The sequence below is a fragment of the Alexandromys fortis genome, unplaced genomic scaffold (assembly GCF_014885135.2).
Source record: "Alexandromys fortis isolate MF-2015 unplaced genomic scaffold, M_Fortis_MF-2015_v1.1 scaffold_27, whole genome shotgun sequence".
Classification (NCBI taxonomy): domain Eukaryota; kingdom Metazoa; phylum Chordata; class Mammalia; order Rodentia; family Cricetidae; genus Alexandromys; species Alexandromys fortis.
This window is the reverse complement of record NW_026067952.1, coordinates 861,115-880,936: the sequence shown is the minus strand read 5'-3', so window position 1 is coordinate 880,936 and position 19,822 is coordinate 861,115. Positions and strand designations below refer to the sequence as shown.

General features: G+C 54.4%; 1 protein-coding gene across 1 annotated transcript in view; it reads right to left on the bottom strand.

Annotated features, from left to right (window-relative positions):
• Positions 1 to 17,008, bottom strand: part of Kcnb1 (potassium voltage-gated channel subfamily B member 1) — an 86,006-nt gene extending 68,998 nt beyond the window's left edge. The window contains exons 1-2 of the mRNA XM_050151257.1: positions 16,902 to 17,008; positions 15,156 to 15,885 (exon numbers count right to left, since the gene is read on the bottom strand). Coding sequence (XP_050007214.1) covers positions 15,156 to 15,722 — 567 coding nt within the window. The 5' untranslated portion in view covers positions 15,723 to 15,885; positions 16,902 to 17,008. The remainder of the gene's footprint in view (positions 1 to 15,155; positions 15,886 to 16,901) is intronic.
• Between the last annotated feature and the right edge of the window lie 2,814 nt (positions 17,009 to 19,822).

The window sequence follows — 19,822 nt, the reverse complement described above, 5'->3', positions numbered from 1 at the left end:
TCTCAAAACACCCTCCACCTAAAATTGTAGGTTGTAAAGTGTCTGTGGCAGCTGCACGCGTGTGCAATAGGCCCATGTTCTCTACACTTCACTGTCTCTTTTTCATGCCGCACTCAGGATAGCTCACGTGACATGTCACTTTCCCTGCTGACTAGGGCCCAGTCATCTCTCAAGTGCCGTGGCCAACCTCCACAGCCTGTGCCCAGGTCTGCTGCAGCCCACACTTGGCCCTCCCACCCACCTCTGGAGAAGGCGGGCTGACAGGCAGTGACTTGGGACCTGGCCCTGCAGTCCTGCCTTCCAGCTGCTTCCTGTCGGTGCCGCCCTCCCTGGTAGCCTTCCCATCCCCAAACAAAGGGCTTGAGTGGATGGTTCTAAGGAGTCTCAGGTCATTCCGCATGCTGAGTGGCACTGGCTTTAGAGGCACCTTAGCGACTGCCCAGCCATGCAGGGCCCAACATTTCCAAAACTCTACTCTAGGGCCGGGGAGTTGGTCAAGTGCTTGCTGCTCAAACATGAGGACGCAAGTTCAATCCCCAGAGCCCACACAAAAGCCAGACCATGTGTGACCACACCACGCCAACACATACAAAATAAAAAGAAAAGCTCTCTTCTTGAAACAAATTCAGGTGTCCAAGGATGGTTAGAGTTCTTTTTTGTTTTTGTTTGGTTTGATTTTGAGGGTTTCTCTGTGTAGCCCTTGCTGTCCTGGAACTCACCCTGTGTAGACCAAGCTGGTCTTAAACTCAGAGATCCCCCTGCCTCTGCCTCCGGAGTGCATCACCACTGTGTGTTATGTTTTGAGGTCTTTGTTCCCACCTGACAGCATTTTGAAGAAGGGTACCCCATTTTCATCTTGGCTGCACTTCATAAATGTGTAGCTGGCCTTACCAATGTGTATCTCAGGACTTGGGCGCTCCCAACCCCCACCTGCTCTGTTCCCAGGGCTGTTCACTCATCTGGCACGCCCGAGTGTAAGGAGCATTTTCCCAGCCCAGAGCCAACAAGAGCTCAAATGCTTACACTTCCGGGGGTGCCACCTGCTGAAGGCGGGACAGGGAACCTTCCATGAGACAGGCTTTCAGAACTCTGTGAAGTGGAGAAGCTATCTGTACCCATCAAGAATGGGGTGACTGTGGGGGCCTCTCCCTTCCCACTCCTGTCACTCCTTGCAGTCACTGTGTGAGGGAAAGCAGATCACGAGGTCATTGGTGCGGCTAGGCAGGGTTGGGCACAGAGTGGCACCATACCTGAAATGCTTGACTCCCAACACTGGGGGCCACCATGCCCATTTCTCAGGCTGAGAAATGCAGAGGTGAGCAAGGGTCAGATACCTCACACAGCGCACATGGAGATTAAGAATGCCCTCCATCTCCTCCCAACTTACGTGGATCCTCTTCTCTTGGTCGGAGTGTTTCCGGTTCCCTTGGGGGAACCTCCTCCTTCCTGTTCTCAGGCCACCTCGGCACCAGCCATTGATGACCCAGACACAGCTAAGTGATTGGCTCAGACATGGGCCAATGAAAACCAGCTTTGAGTTTTTGCTGACTTAGTTGGCACACAGGAAGGATGCCTGGGGTGCCAGAGGCCGTGGTGAAGAAGCTTGTCTTCCCACTGAGAAGGTCAAGGTAAGAACTGAGCTTAGAGATGGAGAAAGCCAAGTCCTGATGACATCTGTAAGCTCTAGATCCCGACATGCCTGAAGGCTCACCTAACTCAAAACTTTCGAGCTGCAGTTTTGCTTGCGATACTCTGAGCTGCATTTCTGTCACCTGTAGCCAAAGCGTCCTGACACTTGCCTCCTCGGCACCCAGCGCAATGCCCAGCATATGGTAACACACACCAAATGGCTGTTATCACAATTAGGAGGCATCCAGGCACGCACGCACACACACACACACACACACACACACACACACACACACTTAACCCGAGGACTGGCAGCTCTGGAGCTTACGGGACTAACCCCAGGCTGGGAGGGAGGACTCAGACACATTGCAGCCGCTACTTTAAGGATCCCCCAAGCATGAAGAGGCACATTTACTGCGGGGACAGGTAAGAGATTCCATGCAGACGCAGGTCAGTGTGCTGGTAAGCAGGGGAGGCCTGCTGCTCGCCTTACTGCCTTGGACTGTCTCCTCAGGTGCCTCTGCCAATCAAGCCTATCTCTGTGAACAAGCAGGTCTACCTAGGCTCTGAGGGGTAGGGCCAGCCTGGCCACGTCAGGCTGGGTCCTGCCCGCTACTGCAGAGTAGAAGATTGTCTACTTTTAGAAGCTTCACAATCCACCCGCACCTAAGCAGGTGTGAGTGACAGATAGCACGGGGTTGACAATAAACCCGGTTCTCACAAAGCCTGCTCCTGCCTGCCAGGCTGCAGGGGCCAGTGATGGTGGAGGCCAATGCCATTGCCAAATAAAACAGAAGCAGTGGGGATGTTAGGAGACGTCAAGGGTCTCACGATGTCTTGTCTCCATAAATGCAGGCAAAAGGCCACTTCTCTCGGCCTATTCCACAGCCCTCACTCCAACATATCTCAACATCCAAGACTGATGTGAAAGCCAGGCATAGCATGGCATCATGTGATCAAGCCTGGCATCCAGCACTCAGCAGGAGCAGGTCAGAAGATCAGGAGTTTAAAGCCATCTTTAGCTATATTGTGAGTTTTAGGCCAGCCTAGGATACATGAGACATTGTCTCAAAAAAAACAGAAAGGGGCATGTATTCCATCCTGGAACATTTTTCATGTGTCCTGAACAGATAAAGACACTAACAATGGCCACAATGGCATTTCTCACTAGAGGCAGTGGTCCCTCCGCACTGACATCACCGGTCCAGTGAGCATCCGTCTCTGCTGACTATCTCCTGATTGCTGTGTGGTTGCCATGGCCCCAGCAGTGTCTGTATTTGTCTCACCCTCCCTCCCTCTGGAAGGCCAGGGCCAAGGGACCAGTGTCTTTGTTTTCCTCTCTGCAGGGCCCTGACACCCAGCACAGTGCTAGGCATACAGCAAGAGCCCAATAAAACCTGACTGGATAGGCATGGCCAGGCCTCATAGCAACAACCTAGGACTCTCTCTGTTTATGGTTTTGGCTCATTACAGCCTTCCCATCACTGCCCTTACAGCTTACTTACAAGTCAGGGCTGCAGTTAGCGCCACTGTACAGTGGGGGAAACTGAGGCAATCCAACCCAGGCTAACACTGAACAGTGCCCAAGACTCCCACAGACAGACTGGATATCTGTGCCCACTAGGCAGTGGCTCCCTCGGGTTGCCTCATGATCTCACAGACACTCCGGATTCAGGATCCAGCCACACACTCAGCGCTAGGCCTCCACCTTCCTACAATTCACCGTCACCTCCTGTGAGCAGGACTTACCCTTGTCTTGATGATGCCCACTCTCCATAGGGCATTCAGCACTCTGCAATGAACCATGGGCACACAGTCAACTATGCATCCCAGGTCCGTTCCCAGAGAGGAGCAAGGCTGAGGCTGAGGAGCTGGGGTGTGTGGGTGAGGCTGAGGGCATGGAGCTGGGTGTGCGAGGCTCCAGACAGGTTCTTTGGGGAAAGGCAGCAGATGTGACTGACGGTCATACTGCTAGCCACGTGCCAGTAACGATAGCGACGGTCCCCCATACATCAATTCCCTCTTTTCCAATTAGTAGGAATTCTCAGCCAGCTCTGTGACACCTCATCCACCCATTCATTCATTCACTCACTCACTCATTCATTCACCATACAGGTCTTGAGGTTTTATTCTGTGGCAGCCATTGCTTCGGGCATTGAGCAGGCAGCTTTAACTTAACCAGGTAAAGTCCTGTTCTTTAAAACCACACCCAAGGGACCAGGTGAGGAACCCACAATTCAGGGGTAGCACACTGTGTGTGTTGTGTGTATGTGGTGTGTGTGTGTGTGTGTGTGTTTGAAAGAAGCCAGCAGAAGGGCATGGACAGAGCTGGGGACAGCCCCTAATACAGAGTGGTCCCAACTACAGGTTGCCTGAACCGCTGATATCTGAACACAGTGAGGTTGGGGGTGAATCATGTGGCTGTCTCCAGGAGGACTGACACCCCCCTCCCCACCAAGTCAAGAGCTAGTGTAAGGGCCTGAGCTGGGAAAGTGCCTGGTTTGTATGATAGAGAGATGTATAAGGAGAACTGGTCCGGAGGAGGACTGGCGGGGGAGGAGGGTGCAGGGCATGGAGACAGGAGAGCTGGGCCCTGTCAGATTTATTGCTGTTTTGAGTCTCAAGTACGAGGCTGACCTAGGACTCACTGGATAGTGGAGGATGATCTTAAACTTCTGATCCCTCTGCCCCCAGCGTCTGGGTGCTGGGTTATCATGTGCACCACCACACTCCGTCTAGGCAGCACTGGTTGCAGAATCCAGAGCTTCCTGCATGCTAGGCCAGCCTATTATGGATAGCTGCGGCCTCAATCCGCATGAGGATTCTGAACAAAGGAACCAGTCACTGGGTGTCTGTTATCCCACAGCAAGGACAGTTGCCCCTGACCCAGACGGCCACACTAGACCTTTCTAGAACTTCTAGAATGTGGGGGCCCAATGAGCATCAGCACTTTGCTCCCAAGCCATCCGCTGCACCTGCATGCCACTTCCTGTCACTCAGAGTCACCTAGGCAAACAGACAGCATAGCCACAGGAAAGAACGACACTTCTCAGATTACATCACCACAGCAAATGGTCAAATGTGAGACCTGAGCCACAAGACCCAGAGGAGAGCCTGGGGCTGGACCACACGCAAGCACAGGGAATGGTAGCAAAAACTAATGGTGGGCTGTTAGCAGATGTTTGCCTAGCATGCTCAAGTCCTGGGTTTGATTCCCAGTGCTGTAGTTGGGAGGTGGAGGCAGGAGGATCAGAAGGTCAGGGTCATTCTAAGCTGCACGGTGAGCTCAAAGCCAACCTGGGATACACAAGGCCTTGCCTGAGAAGCGGATGAACCGGACTTCATCAGCGTTAAAAGGAAGTGTGCTGTGAACGTCAGCGTCAGCCGAGTGAGCACACCCACGGGACGGGGGAAGGCAGCTGCAAACGACACAGCTGATAAAAAATGGATGTCCTGAATACATAAAGGGTTTTAAAGGCTGGGAGATGGCTTGCTCCGTGGGTCACCTGCTTCCTGCGTGAGCATTAGGACCGGAATCCAACCACCAGAACTCATGGGAAAAAGCGGGTGTGGGGGTGCTAGGGATCGGAGATGGGGGGGAATACCCCGGGTGTGGGAGAGCTGGAGGTCGAAGACGGGGGATACCCCGGGTGTGGGGGATGCTAGGGGTCGGAGATGGGGGGGAGGGGATACCCCAGGTGTGGGAGGGCTAGAAGTCGGAGACAGGAGAATCCCCTGGGTGTGGTGGGCTGGAGGTCAGAGACAGGGGGATCCTCTGGGTGTGGTGGGCTGGAGGTCAGAGACAGGGGGATCCTCTGGGTGTGGTGGGCTGGAGGTCAGAGACAGGGGGATCCTCTGGGTGTGGTGGGCTGGAGGTCAGAGACAGGGGGATCCTCTGGGTGTGGTGGGCTGGAGGTCAGAGACAGGGGGATCCTCTGGGTGTGGTGGGCTGGAGGTCAGAGACAGGGGGATCCTCTGGGTGTGGTGAGCTGGAGGTTGGCGAATAGGATAATTTTACCTGAGCAGAGGGTCCAAGTGTGAGAGACTCCGCCTCCCCAGTGTTAGGGAGGTGCAAAGCCCCAGGCAGAGGTAGGCTCATCTGGATGGCTACTGTACACAAGCAAAAAGAGCCAGTGCACAGATGGTCCGGGGGTGCACACCTGGAATCCCAGTGCTGGGGAGGCTGAGGCAGGAGAATATCTAGCTTGAAAGTTTTTGTTTTTTTAAAGTGGGATAGTCCTGGTGGCATACATCTGTGATTGCAGCACTCGGCAGAGGCAGAGGCAGCCAGATCTCTGAGTCTGAGGCCAGCCTGGTCTAAGAGTGAGTTCCAGTTCCAGGACAGCCAGGGTACAGGGTACACAGAGAGATCCTGTCTCCAAAAAAAAAAAAAAAAAAAAGAAAAAGAAAAACCCACAAAAGTGGGAAGCTGGCACAGGTGCCATGAAGATGAAGTTAGCATCCTTTCGCTTTGTTGGTAGGATGGAGAATGAACGATAGAGCTGGCACAGAAACAGCTTCTTAAAAACTTCACCATGAAGCTAGGGAGACGGCGCCATGAGGAAGACCACACAAGCAATGGCTAGCACCCACGTGAAAGCCGGGCATCAGGGTGCATCCATGATCCCAGTGACTGGGAAGCAGGGAGACTCCCAAAGCTCACAGGCTGGCTAGCTTGATCCAGAGAGTAGGAGGACCACCACATGCATTCTGTCACACCCAAACTCACACACGCAAGTATGTCTGTGCACACACACACACATGGGGGCGGGGCAATAATGGATCCTCTTCTAGGTACAGACTGGAAAGAACTGAAAGTCAGGTTCACAGCTTTGTACCCTCATTCCCAGCGGCCAAAGGGTGAGGGCACCGAAGTGTCCATCAACAGAGGAAGCTAGAAACAGAATGTAGGCTATCCACACGAAGGAACAGTGTTCACTCTTAAAAGGAATGAAACTGTGACAGTCTCCGCGCAGATAAACCCCGAGGACATTATGCTACACAAAAGAAGTCAGGCACCAAGGACAAGCGATGTGTGATTCCTGTGTATAGCTTCCTGTAGGAATCAAATGCAGAGACAAGAAGTCCAAGTGTGTTACCAGGGGTGGGGGTGGGAGCTGTCGGAATGGGACGGTGGCTCAGTTGTGGTAACAGACATTTCTGAGGCTGGCTGCATGGCAACTGGAGTGCACTAAGAAAATGGTGCACACTAGAAAACGGTGAAGGTGGAAAACATTCCATTATGTGGATTTTACAAATTTTAAAAATCACCTGGGGCGTATTCCCATCATGGGCCCTAGTCACCAGAGCGCCAATGACCCCAGTTTCCCGTCATTTTCCAATCCCAGCAAGGCGAGGAGCTTCTAGGGCACCCACAACCTGGAAGTCCAGAGTGTGGGACTGAATCCAGGACACACCCCAGCCTGGAGGAGATGCTCACATGACAACATTTATGTCACTAACAGAAACACATGAGAACTGGCATCTTGGACATTCATCTGTGGATTCTGGTTCCTGCCCTTCCCCCAGCTGGAAACTGGAGTGGCCTTCCTATTTATTACAAGTCCTTCCTCCTCACATCTAAGTCTACCAGAGACACCCATAGCGAGAACGCCCACCTAGGGAGAAGACAGGAACTCTTCTGTGTAGATTATCTTATAGACAACAGTTAATGCCATTCTTATGTCTCTGGGACCAAGTGGTCTACCAGGATGCCCTTCAGGGACAGAGCCAGGACCAGCCCCTAGTGGGGCAGAAGATGTTGGACACATTTCTTCTCTCCGAGCACTTTCCAGTAAGAAAAGTGACTTGAGGGGGCGGGGCATCCCTGGGACTCCTCAGTACTACTGAAGGTCATTCCCACTGCCCAAGACAGACCCAGCAGTCAGAGTGTCCTGGGTGGGCTCTGTCTAAGCCTTCCATTTGCTGTGCGGCTCTGGACCAGCCACTCCACCTCTCTGGACCTCAGTTTCCACAGCTGTAAGAGAAGAACAGATCAATGGGGCTGTTGCGGCCCCCTTAGTGTGTGTTTGTGTGGAGGTATGTGTGTGCTGCAGTGTGTGTGGAGGTCAGAGGGTGACCTCGGGTGCCATGCCACCTTGCCTGACATCAGATCTCTTTGTTATTTGCCACTATGCATGCCAGCCTGGCTGCCCACCAGCTTCTGGTAATTTTCCTGCATCCCCATCCCATCTTGCCTTTGAAGCAGTGGGGTACAGTTGTGTGGTCTGGGCCCGGCTTTAGGTACGTTCTAATGATTTGAACTTGGATCTTTACATTCGTACCTCACCCACCGAGACCTCTTCCCCAGCCCCATGTAATGTCCTTTGTACTGGGTCAGCGCCAACAGGGACTGCCACCACGGCTGCTGCTGTTCCTATTTTAACCCAAGACATGAAGGCAAAACTGAGCGTGTGCAGCCAGCCTGGGATCGTGCTGTCGAAACCACCTTGGCGAGGGGGTCTGTTGTGAGATGCCCATCTAACCCACAGCACAACCCAGGACATCCCAAGTGAGATTCCCAGTGACCAAGCTTTGATGAGTTCTTCCCGAATTGAATCTTAGGCACACGTGGTGAGAAGTGGAAGGTGACCTCCCCCCGAAAAGTGGCGAGCAAGCAAACACCCCCGGGACTCAGGGCCTTGGTGCCACCCTGAAGAGGAGCTGAGAACCAGCCTGGAGCAAGGCAGCTGCAACCGCCATCGTTCTGCCCTTCCAACCATCAGTGACTGAGGGTAGCTGTTGCTGGGGCGCTGTGTCCCTGACTTTCCCGGGCCAGTGGCCAGAGAAAAAAGTTTGGAGACTTGCAGCAAGCGTGTGGCATTCACTCAGAATTATGTTTTGAAAGGGGTTTATTCATCCTACAGGCTCCGGGGGCCCCTTACGTAGGAACATTGACTTCTGGGGGCAATTATGTTGTGGATCTCACATGGCTGTCACCTGAAGGAACCATGAGACTTTGCCCTGAATCACACAGTTAAGAGGGTGAGGAGCCAGGCAGCCCAACTGCACAAAGAGGTTTCTGTCCAGGCCACAGGGCTACTGAGTATGGGGGGAGGGGAGTGTCACGGAGCTAGGCTTGGAGTAAGTACCTAAGCATGAGTGTTTTCCCCTATTCCCACACTCCCTGGGCCAGCACTCTGACTTCCTAAGGGCCTTTCTTCCAATTCCCAGTCCTGTCACCCCTCCCCTGGGGTGAGGACCAGAGATCCTGGATCACAGGTGAGGCAGCAAAGACCTGGGAATGGCCCCGATCTTGGTGTGACTGGGTTAGCTAAAGGGGCATTCCAGCCCCTGGGTTCCCCTTTCCCCAGTGAGGAGCCTGGATTCGTCAACTGGATTCGTCAAGCGCGACGTCAGTGCTGTTCATGTATGATCATATTTCACCCTCCCACGGTCCCAAGGGGCGGGTTTATAGCCCTCTCATTTACACAGTGGGAAGCAAGGCCAGGAATGGTCCAGAGTCCACAGCCAGGAGAAGGCAGGACCCACACCCAGTTCTAGAACAGAACCTCCAGCTGGGATTCTGGGTCTCGGGGCACGCAATCCCTGTAAGTCAAACAGGCCTCCGGCATGCCACCTGGCTCAGCTGGGCAGCACAGAGCACAGCTGGGCTCCTCATACAAATCCCTCCAGCTCACGTGGGGAGCTGCAACCTCATGGAGCTACCCCCAGCACCACAACAGGGCATGTAGCTAGGAAGGGGGACTCTGGGGGACTAGCAGTAACTGGTGTGGCCATTTGCCAAGTGCTGCCTCATACCAGGACAGATCCCATCCTGGGCCTGCATGGCAGCCTCCTCCTAATTCCCATTTCCTACACAGGACTCCCCGGAGCAAAGGGGTTCACCTACAGATTAGTCCTCAGGCATGATGAGAAAGAAACCCACATGCACTGCACCCAGTCAGCGGGGGCAAAATTCTAGCCTGTCCCCATCTTTCTTATGTTATGTGTGTGTGTGTGTGTGTGTGTGTGTGTGTGTGTGTGTGTGTGTGTATGTGTAGGTGAATGAGGGGGTGCATGTGGAGGACAGAAGACAGACAAGCCATTCCTCAGTCACTCACCACTTTGTGTTTTGAAACAAGGTCTCTCACTAGGACCTGCGGCTGGCCAGTTAGGAGGGATCCTCCTGTCTCGACTTCCTGGGTACTGGAATTACAACCATGTACTACTGTGCCTGACTTTTTTAGACGGTTGCTGGGATTGAACTCAGATGCTCACACTGGCAAGGCAAGCACCTCACCAATTAACCCATCTTCCGGCCTCCGGATTTTACCCTTATAATTACTTTTTTGTTGTTGTTGTTGTTGTTGTTGTTGTTGTTTTTCCATCACAGGGTTTCTCTGTGTAACAGTCATGGCTGTCCTGGAACTCGCTCTGTCGACCAGACTGGCCTTGAACTCAGAAATCCACCTGCCTCTGCCTCCCGAGTGCTGGGATTAAAGACTTGTGCCACCCATCACTCCCGGCTTTACCCTTATAATTTCTATTCTCAAACTACACTCACATCTGAAATCCCTTGACTCATTAGAATATCCCCGAGGGTGGGTGTGGCCACTGTCCCCATTGGGTAGACAAACCCACTCAGATGGTGTAACTGGTCCATCCAAGCTCGAGACGAATCTAGCTCTAGACCTTGATGTCCTTTGAATGAGTGTGCCCCCCGCCACTCATTCAAACATTGGCTCAAACATTCAAATGCTTGGTCCCCAGTTGGAGGAAGTATTTGGGAAGGATTAGGAGGCGTGGCCTTCTTGGAGGAGGGATTGGAGGTTTCCAATGCTCAGGCCAAGGCCAATCTGCCCGCAGATCTCAGCTATGCCTGTCTGCTGTCACGCTCCCTGCTACGATGGTCACGGCCTAACCTTCTGAAGTTGTAAACAAACCCCAAATTAAATGCTTTCTTTTAAAATTAGCTACAGCAATTAAGACACAACTCTACCATTTCCACTCCTTTAACACATGGTTACCAATCCTTTTAGCCTAGGCTTAGGTGAAGCAAGTCACTCCAGGGAGTCTGTTTCCTCTACTGGGAAAATCTTGTTTTCACTTGTCAAACACATGCCCTGAACCATCTGAAAACCCCAGCCACTTGCTTTCCCAGATTCCCTTACCCTAAAATATAAGTATACGACCAATGGCCAACACCATCAAAACCATCTGCTAGGGGACTCCTGGGAGAGGCTGTCCTCAAAGGAAAACACAATTGAGCAGAATGTGGAGCACAGGAGGAAATCCTCCTCTTTGCAGGGTAGACACTACCATGCCTACATTTGAGGGCTGGGACCTAACGGTCGCCTTTTGACACGAGGCATCAAGCATAAGTTCCAAGTCCTTTTCAGGGTCTAGAGAAGCAGAGAGATGGACAGAATCTTGAATCCTGGCGCAGTGGAGGACCTCACTTGCCACCAGGCCCGATGACCAGAGTTCAAATCCCAGGACCCACATGGTAGTAGGAGAGTACCAACGCTCACCGCCCACAGTGGTTCCCTCCACAACAATACTACACACACACACACACTAAATAAATAAATAAATAAATAAATAAATAAATAAATAAATAAATGTAACTAAGTACACATAGTTCAAAACAACAACATTTAGAGCCAGCAAGATGGCTCAGCAGGTAAGGACCCTTTGCACCAAGCCTGAGTCACACGGTGGAAGAAAAGAACTGACACTCCCGCCCCACACCGGCAACTGGCCTCCATACATGCTCTCACCCACATACAAAGCAGCAAATAAATGTAATTAAACACACACACACACACACACATACACGCACATGCCCACACACAATCTAGAATCCTGGCAGGATTACCAAACCATCAACTCAACCCAAACCTCTGCTGTCCCGGAATGACAAGAGACACCGTGCCGTGACACATCTTCCTCCTTACTGAAGCTGCTTTGAGTTTTCTGCTTTGTCACTTACAACCCCGAGAAGCCCTAGTGGGCACCCCACTGCCCAGGAAGGATGCAGAAGCAATGTCTGGATCACACCAGCTAGAGAGACCACTGATCTGTGCCCAGTGCAATAAACACTCTGGCAATTTGGAAGCTGTCTTGGAGCTTTAATCCAGAGACTCTGGCCTCACACATTAGCTCGCCTCACACCCCACTGAGAAGCCTGAGACTGTTCCAGGAGAGCAGAGCCTCAGAGGAGGCCATGCCAGTGCCTCCTCCCTGACAGGGCTGACCCTACCTCCCAAACAGCCTAAAGGGTTGCTCTTCATTCCCACGATGGAACATCCGGGTCCCTTACTTGGCAGCCCATCAATTATTCACCGCATCGGCTCAGTCTCCCCAGGACGCTATCAGGAGGAAAGTGATTGCTGCCCAGCCTGCCCAGAGAAAGGACACAGCAACTCAGCACGGATAACAACAGCGCCTTCCCACTAGTGCTGAGCACTAAGCTAAGTTGTCACAAACACAACTTCACTGCAAAGTGGCCTTCAATCTTCATCTCACGGACGGGAGGCAGGGAAGTGGGGGATACGAATAGCTTCAGGCCAGAGAGCAGCGAGGACTCAGTTGGTCCTACAGCCCGGGTCGGTCCTTTCTCTGGACTATGGGAGAGGTGTCCATTTGTGCACCTCACAGACACCTTGAAATGATCCCACATTTGGCCCTCAGCCTGTGTGTTTTCTGAGGGTCCCCCTTCCCCAAGCCTCGTTGTGCTGACAGGCTTGGCTCTGGAGCTTGTCAGATGGAGCAGGCCAGGTGCAGGTGATAGAGCAGAGATGCTGGAAACTGAGCCACAGGAAGGCCGTAAGAAAGAAGTGCCTGACTGCTTGTTTGATATATCCACCCATCCATCCACCAATCCATCCATCCACCTCTCCATTCACCAATCTATCCATCCACTAATCTATAAATCCATCCACCCATCCATCATCTACCCACCCACTCACATACCCATCCATCTGCTCACCATCCACCTGTCCACCAGTCCACACATCCATCTACCTATCTACCCACCAATCCATCCATTATCCACTCATCCACCCAGCCATCCGTCCATCTAGCCACCCATTCACTGACCCATCCATCTACCAACCCATACACCCATCCATACACCCACCAATTCATCGATTCATCCGCCCACCAATCCATCCATCCATCCATCCATCCATCCATCCATCCATCCATCCATCCACACACACACACCCTGAAGCTCTCTGAACCAGGCACAGTGATGCATGCTGGGAACGCAGCAGTGTGTATGATACATCCTTATGGGTGTAAAACAGAAACATGTGGACCAAATACCATTTCAAATAGTATTTAAAGCTCACGCAGGAAAGATACTGCATGAGTACAGGAAGGCGACAAGAGTCAGGGAGGTCTCCTGGGGAAAACAGTGGGGTAGGGACCATAGCAAACGCGGACGTGGAGAGAAGGGGCCCGTGGAACGATCCGGGCAATGTCAGCAGCCAGAAAAGTAAGTGCGAAAGGTCCTGGGGCAGAACAGACCATAAGGAAGTTAGCGGGACTGGGACTACACAAACCAGAAGAGAACAGGGAGGTGAGCCCAAAGAGCTCAAAGGGCCAGAATCTAGACCTCAGGCGCATGGCGGCACAGGGATTTCATGCTGAATGTGGCAGAAACCTCCGTGGGTTACAAGAGATGAATAATGCAATCTGACTTGCACCTTGGGCTGCTGGGGAAGCAAAGTGAGAGAAGGCTCCAGGGAGGCATTTGTGGCCCCCAGTCCCCACAGAAAGAACAGGGTGTTCCAAGTGTCACTAGGGGGAACGTTTCTGGCTACTTCTAGACCTTCTAGGCTACTTTGTGACCTTAGGCAAATTACTTCACCTCTCTGAGCCTTGTATTTGTTAGGTATTGGATCCGTGGCTATCAGAGTTTCCATACTGACAGCCAGTGAACCTTCTTGTTTCAGCTCTGGCTGCAGAAACTGCCAGAGTGTGAGCTGACAGCCCAGCCTGGGATCACAGTGAGGTCGTGATGCTGTCCGGGTGAGCCGACCAAGCGGAGAAAGAGGAGAGACCGCTCATTCCCACATACAGCCTCTTGCGAGACTTCTGCCTGTGCCCTGCAGCCAGAGGCCAGTTCAAACACGGTCCTTTGCCTGTTTCTTCTTGGGGAGCGCAAATCCCCACTTCCTGTCCCTGGATCTAGGGTCTTAAGGACAGAAGGAGGGGCCTGCCCGGGGCCTCAATGGGCTGAGCAGTGGGGGAACCTGTGTCAGGCCTAGAAATAGCAAAGTAAGTCTGTTGATCCTAAGCCGGCTAAGGCTTCCATCTTAGAGGGAGGCTTTCTGGACACGGAAACTGGGGGAGGATTATGGTCAGAATCTTCCAGGAGGCAGACCAGGCCCAGGGGCCTCTACATCCTCAGAGCCCAGTGGGGAGAGAAAATGACTGTGGGCGCTTCCTCTCATCCCAGCAGACAGCCCTTCCTGTGTCTACTGCAGCCTTCTTGAGCAAGTCAGTTCTCTGCAAATAACCCCAGAGTTCCCTCAGAGAAGGGACCAGTTAGGGGGTGGCCAGCTGGGCCACCAAGACTCCACACTGAGAGGCCAGGCTGGCCAAGAGCCAGGCCTTGCTACTAAACTATGGCTGGCCGAACAGACAGTCTCAGTCGCTTGCCTCTGGTGGTCTTTCCTGGGCTCTGCTCTCAGAGACATTCTAGTCTCTTTCCGAACTTGATCTCCTGGATTCCCACACATCGCTTTTCTGGGCCCCTTCCCAAGCTCCCTTGCAGCCATGAACACACTGCGCTGTCATTTACTCCTGGCACCCAACACGCAGGCCACGTGAGGCAGCCCTCACCCTCCAGACACTCCCTGGTGCCAGCCTGACTCAGAGGAATCGCACCTGCCCAGCTCCTCACCCCAAGCCCCTCCTGGTCCCCCAAGGCTTCCACTTTGCCCCACAGCCCACTCTGACTGATCTCATTCACTCCTGCCTCGTTCTCTAGGCTTCTACTCTGCTTTGATTCGGAAATCCACATCCTCCTCCAACAGCCACCAAAACTGCACCACAATGCAAGTCCATAAACAAGGAACCAGGAAGGGCCACTCACACATAGTCTGAGCCTTTGGGCAGGCCTGTCCTTGCCACTAGCCTTCCCCTGTCTTCTGTCATCTCTTAAAATACCCACGTGTGCCTCAGCCTCCACCAAGCATGCCTGTGGGTTGCATTTATATCCTTCCTTGGTGCGGAGTGGGGTTATAGTACGGCTGAATACCAGAGCAGGGCTGGCTGCTCTGGCCTGGATTTAGGGCCTAGAGGGCAGGACACCAGACTGTACTCAGCAAAGCCAGCCTGTTCTCACTGCAGTTGTAGAATTTTAGAGTCTTATAAACCCATCTCCATCCAACAAAGTGGGGGTACACAGCACTGAATCATCCAAGGGGGGTGTCTTATGACACATGGGAAGGGTACAAGAGTGTTGGCCCTTGGAGAACTTGCTTGGAGTCCCTGCCTTTTACTAGTTCTCATCGTGAGGAGCCGGGAGCCGCGGCGTAGGCCTCCAGGAGGGAAGCAGATCCCAGACTCACCTTGGCGGCCACCGATGAATTGGGCTTCTCCAGCAGGTCCCAGAGTTTCTTCCTCTTCTCGGCGCAGCACGTGTTGTCGAACTCCTCGCCCTCCCGCTCCCGCAGAGTCTCGGCCTCGCGCTTCAGCTCCTCGTTCATCTGCTCCTTCTTCTGGTGGTAGCGGGCCTGACAGCAGGACTCCAGGTAGATCTCATCGATGCCCCAGTAGTCCAGCTCCTGGCTGAAGCTCAGCGCGCACATCTCCTCCATCATGTGTAGGCGGCCCGTGCGGTAGAAATTGAGAATGGAGGTAAAGGCGCCCGGGTGGCGGTCGAAGAAGTACTCATTGTCCTCAAGGCTGTAGTCGTCGCACACCTGAAGCAGAGAGTCGTGCGTGTTGCAGTCCCGGAGCTTGCCCAGCCGCGTGCGGGGCAGGCGGTCCAGAGTGCGCCAGAGCACCTCGTGCGCCAGTCCCCCGACATTGAGGCGCACCCGGCGTGAGCACGCCTTGCTGCGTACGATCTCCATGGGCTCGGGCGGCAGCGAGCTGGTGGAGCGCGAGCCATGCTTCGTCATGCCCGCCGGCATCGCTGGTCCGGCCGTCCCCGCCCCCCCTGCCCCCCCAGGCCGCTGTCACTCGACGGCAAGGCCCGCTGCCACGGGGGCGGGGGGCGGGGAGCGCTGCGGGCCGCTGCGGTGCAGGGGTACGAGGGCGGGCGTCACGGCTGCCGTCTCACCTCCATCCCGACGGCTGCGAGGCGGAAAGCGAAAGCGGACGCAGGTCAGCGAACACCCTGCGAGGATCCTCCCCCAGGGTCCCCACCGGCCTTGACCTTCCCGAGGCTTAAGCGGCTCAGAGGGGGGTGTGTGGGGGGGACTGATGGCCGCTGTCCCTCCCGCCGGTGCTGAAGTCAGCCCCACCCCTGGACGGAAGGAGGGGTGGCTCTCCCGGTGGGAGAGGCCCCCAGGAGGCGCCCAGGAAGCCCCGCCCCCGCCCTGGCGCAATCCGGCCGCCCGGGGCGCTGTCCGCCCCGTCGAGTGCTGAAACTCCCCACTCTGCGGGTCTTGGGATGTAATGCCCAACCTGGCCCCGCAATGGGGAGGCAGGAAGAGGCAGGGAGAACTTTCTTTCTCTTTTTAGTGAGTTCTCATCTCCTCCCACCCAAGATAGTCAGGATTTGGGGTGGGAGCATAACGATGGCATTGGGCTTGCTTTTTCTAAATCTTAAAAGATTTTGGGTCGAGTGGGGATTGTGGAGTCTAAACAGATGCCCACCTGTCGGAGGTCACCAGGCAACCCTGACCTGGGGCGACCCCACTCCTTACAACATCAGAACCTGAGGTCGCTCCCGAGACTAAGTGAGGGTCGAAGGAACCAAGCCAGCGGGGTCTGCACCTCCCTGTGTGCCCCCCACCTTAGCGCAGGAGGGTGCGGAGTCCTCCGGATCCGCCTGCTCGATGCTCCCCTCCCGCCCCCTCCCCCTTCTTTCTCCTCCTCCCCCTCCTCCCGTTCCTCCTCCTCCTCCTCGCTCCTCCCGGCTATGGCTTTTTATAACTCCGGGTTCTGCGCCTTTGCCCGGGCTCGGGAGGGAAGGGGTGGGGGAGGTGGGAGGCGGGGAAACCAGCGGAATCTTCTGGCCTTTCGGAGCGTGCCCTCCTCCCGCCACGCACCGGTGATTTCGGGGGGTTCCCGGGGCCCACAGCACGCCGGGCGCACGCCCCGCCCCCCGCCCCGGGGTGGGCCCGCGCCGCCCCCGCCACACTCACCCCCAGGGCGGCCGCCTCCCGGGGCCGCGCTGCGCGCATCTCGCCGGCCGCCCGCGCCCCCGCCCGCGGCAGCGGCGGTCCCGGGGCCGGGCTGGGCCTACCCCGGCCGGGCGGGCGGGCGGGCGGGCGGCACCGGCACCGGGGCTGCGGGGCGCGGGCGGGGCGCTCTGCGGGGCGCGGAGACTGCGCGGCCCGGGCGATCGGCGGCGCCTCCGCCTCCACCTCGGGCTCCGGCTCGGCTCGGCGGCGGCCGCGGCTGCCTGCGCGAGATCAACAAGTCGGGCTGAGCTTCGGCTCTGCGCTCGCTGCGATTCTGTCCCGCACTTCGGAGCGCGGCGAGTGGCACCGAGGCGGGACGGCGCCACCTGCGGGTCGGAAGCGCGCGCGGCTTAACCCCTCCGTGCCCGGCCCTGGCCCAGGCCCAGGCCGCGCGCGGGGCCCACCCGGGAGGGCTGTCTGCGTTCCGGCCACCACGAGGCTGAACGCCTACTGCATGCAGGCTCTGCACGTAGATACAGCTGCGAAGGCAACAAGCCTTCGGGTCGCGGGGCTGCCGGGAAAGCGACTGTAAACAGAAGTAGGGGACTATGTCAGACAGGCAAGATGCTGGGAGGATGGGAGAGCTGGAGAAGGCAGGTGGCAATTTTAAATAGCCCTTGCCTCGATTCCATTCCAGATTCTAAAATCAAATTCTAGGTTCTAGAGGAAGGTGGACAGTCTACCTACTAACAAATAGATCTGCAAAACGAGTGGGCAGGTGGGTGGTTGCTGCTGAGGAGAGACGTAAGGCCAAGGCAGCCAAGACTCAGAGCTTGCATGGTCCCATCAGTCGCTCACCCATTCATGCTAGCTAGGACGGCTGCTTCTGTGGAGCTAAGCGTTATACTCAACCAAGGGATGCACTGCCCCCCCCCCCCCCCCCCCCCCCCGCCTCACTCTGCAGTGGGGCGTGCAGACTGTATCAGGCCATCTCGAGTGCTGTAGGGTGGCAAGGTTTGCATGCAGAAGGGTCTAGGCTTCCCTCCAATCGGCCACACTTGGGCTCTGCCTGGTCTTTGCTGGTTTGTTCTCTCGCATCCATATCTGTGGTGTGGTATGAGGGTGGCAGAGATGCAGAGAGAAAACCTTGTCCCTGAGGGGGAGAGGGGGCAGAGATGCAGCAAAGAGCCTTGTCCCGGAGTGGGGAAATCTTAATGAGACTTAGTACCCTGAGATAAGTCCCTTCCCCTCTCCACTCTTGGTCTCATTGCCTTTGGATCACACAGAGCTGTTTGGAAAGATCTATCTCATCGGTTCCCTCATCATGACGCAACCCAAGCTGCTTCTGCCTTCTCTCCCTGTGACCTCTGCTCTGAGCTTCCCGTCCCTTCTCTGCCTCCCACAGGTCACGATGATAGCCACATGATAGCCACGCCTGTCAGAGTGAATGTTCCATTGCCTGAACTGAATGCTGTTGTCACAGTAGTGAAGCCTTGCCCGGGTTTTCCTTGCTCTAGCTGATAGATCTGGTTCAGTCCCTCCCTCTTCTCTGCTTGCCCACCATTGAAGCAAGACAAGCAACTAAACATATTTTTATTTTTTAATGAGAGGGTCTCAGCCAATTACGAGTGCTAACAGGAAATCAGCGGTGCGATGGGAAGGGATGGATTATACTGAGAGCTTTACCTAGGTGCTCAGGAAGGGCCTCTTAGAGGCCGAAGACAGACCCCACACGTAAGAAGGGAGTCAGCTATGGGGAACTATGAGGCGTTCCAGGTAGTGTGTCCAGGTCAGAGGTCAAGGGCAAATGAGGAGCAAGTGCCTCCCTGGCTACTACAATATCAACATAGAAAACACAAGACTTGCTTCCCTTCCCTATTGTGCCGCATGTGTGTGAACTTACCACAAATTAAAATCACCTGAGCAGGGAGCCATATCTAAGGCATTGTCTTAATTGATGTACAAGAACCTACCCAAATGTGCTCAGCGCTTACTGGTAGGAGCCCAGATTAAAGGGCTTGGAAAAAGGAAGATTGCTCCCTTTTGCTGGCTTGGCCTTGCCTCTTGCTGCGGAGTTGGTTGATGCTGCTGCTGTTGCTGACAATGACGGTTACGATGATGATATAATGACGACAGCAATAATGATGACAACGACGATGATGATGCTGATAACGACGATGATGATGATGCTCGTTCCTTCACTGATATCAGAACCAGCAGTTTTAGACTTCCAGTGTTAGACTAAGGACCTTCAATTCTCCAGGAACCTACAGATTTTCAGTGCTGACTTGGGACAGCTGAGGCACCTCAAGGACCGAGAAACTACCAGATTCCTGGCCTCATGGTGCTGGGATCATTTCAGAGTAAGCTGACTAAATACATTTTTTAACATATTTGATATATAAAATGTCTTCTATTTTAACATGTAAAATGTGCATCCTATTGGTCCTGTTTCTCTAGAAAACCCCAGCTCATACAAGGTGCATGTGTGTGTGTGTCCATGTCTGTGTGTGCGTGCATGCATGTGCATGTGCGCATATGGAGGCCAGAGGTCAACTTTGGGTATGCTCCTTAGGTGGCATCCATCTTTTTAGTTTTATTTATTTGTTTAGAGATAGCTTCTCATTGGCTGGGAACTCGCCAGCTAGACAGGCTGACTGGTCCATGAGCCCCGGGGATCCGCTTGTCTCTGCCACCCCTGCCTTGGGATTGTAAACACACACTGCAATGCCTGGGTTTTGTTTTTTGTTTTTTTGTTTTGTTTGTTTACAAGGGTTCTGGAGATTGAACTCAGGTCCTAGTACTTGTGAGGCAAGCACAGTACTGGTAGCCAGTCCCCAGTCCCCATCATTTCTTCATCCCTTACCCACCCACTTCCCCTGAGATTGCTCCCTACCTCACAGGCAGCACTTGTTACCTGTTCAGTGGATTTTATATATATA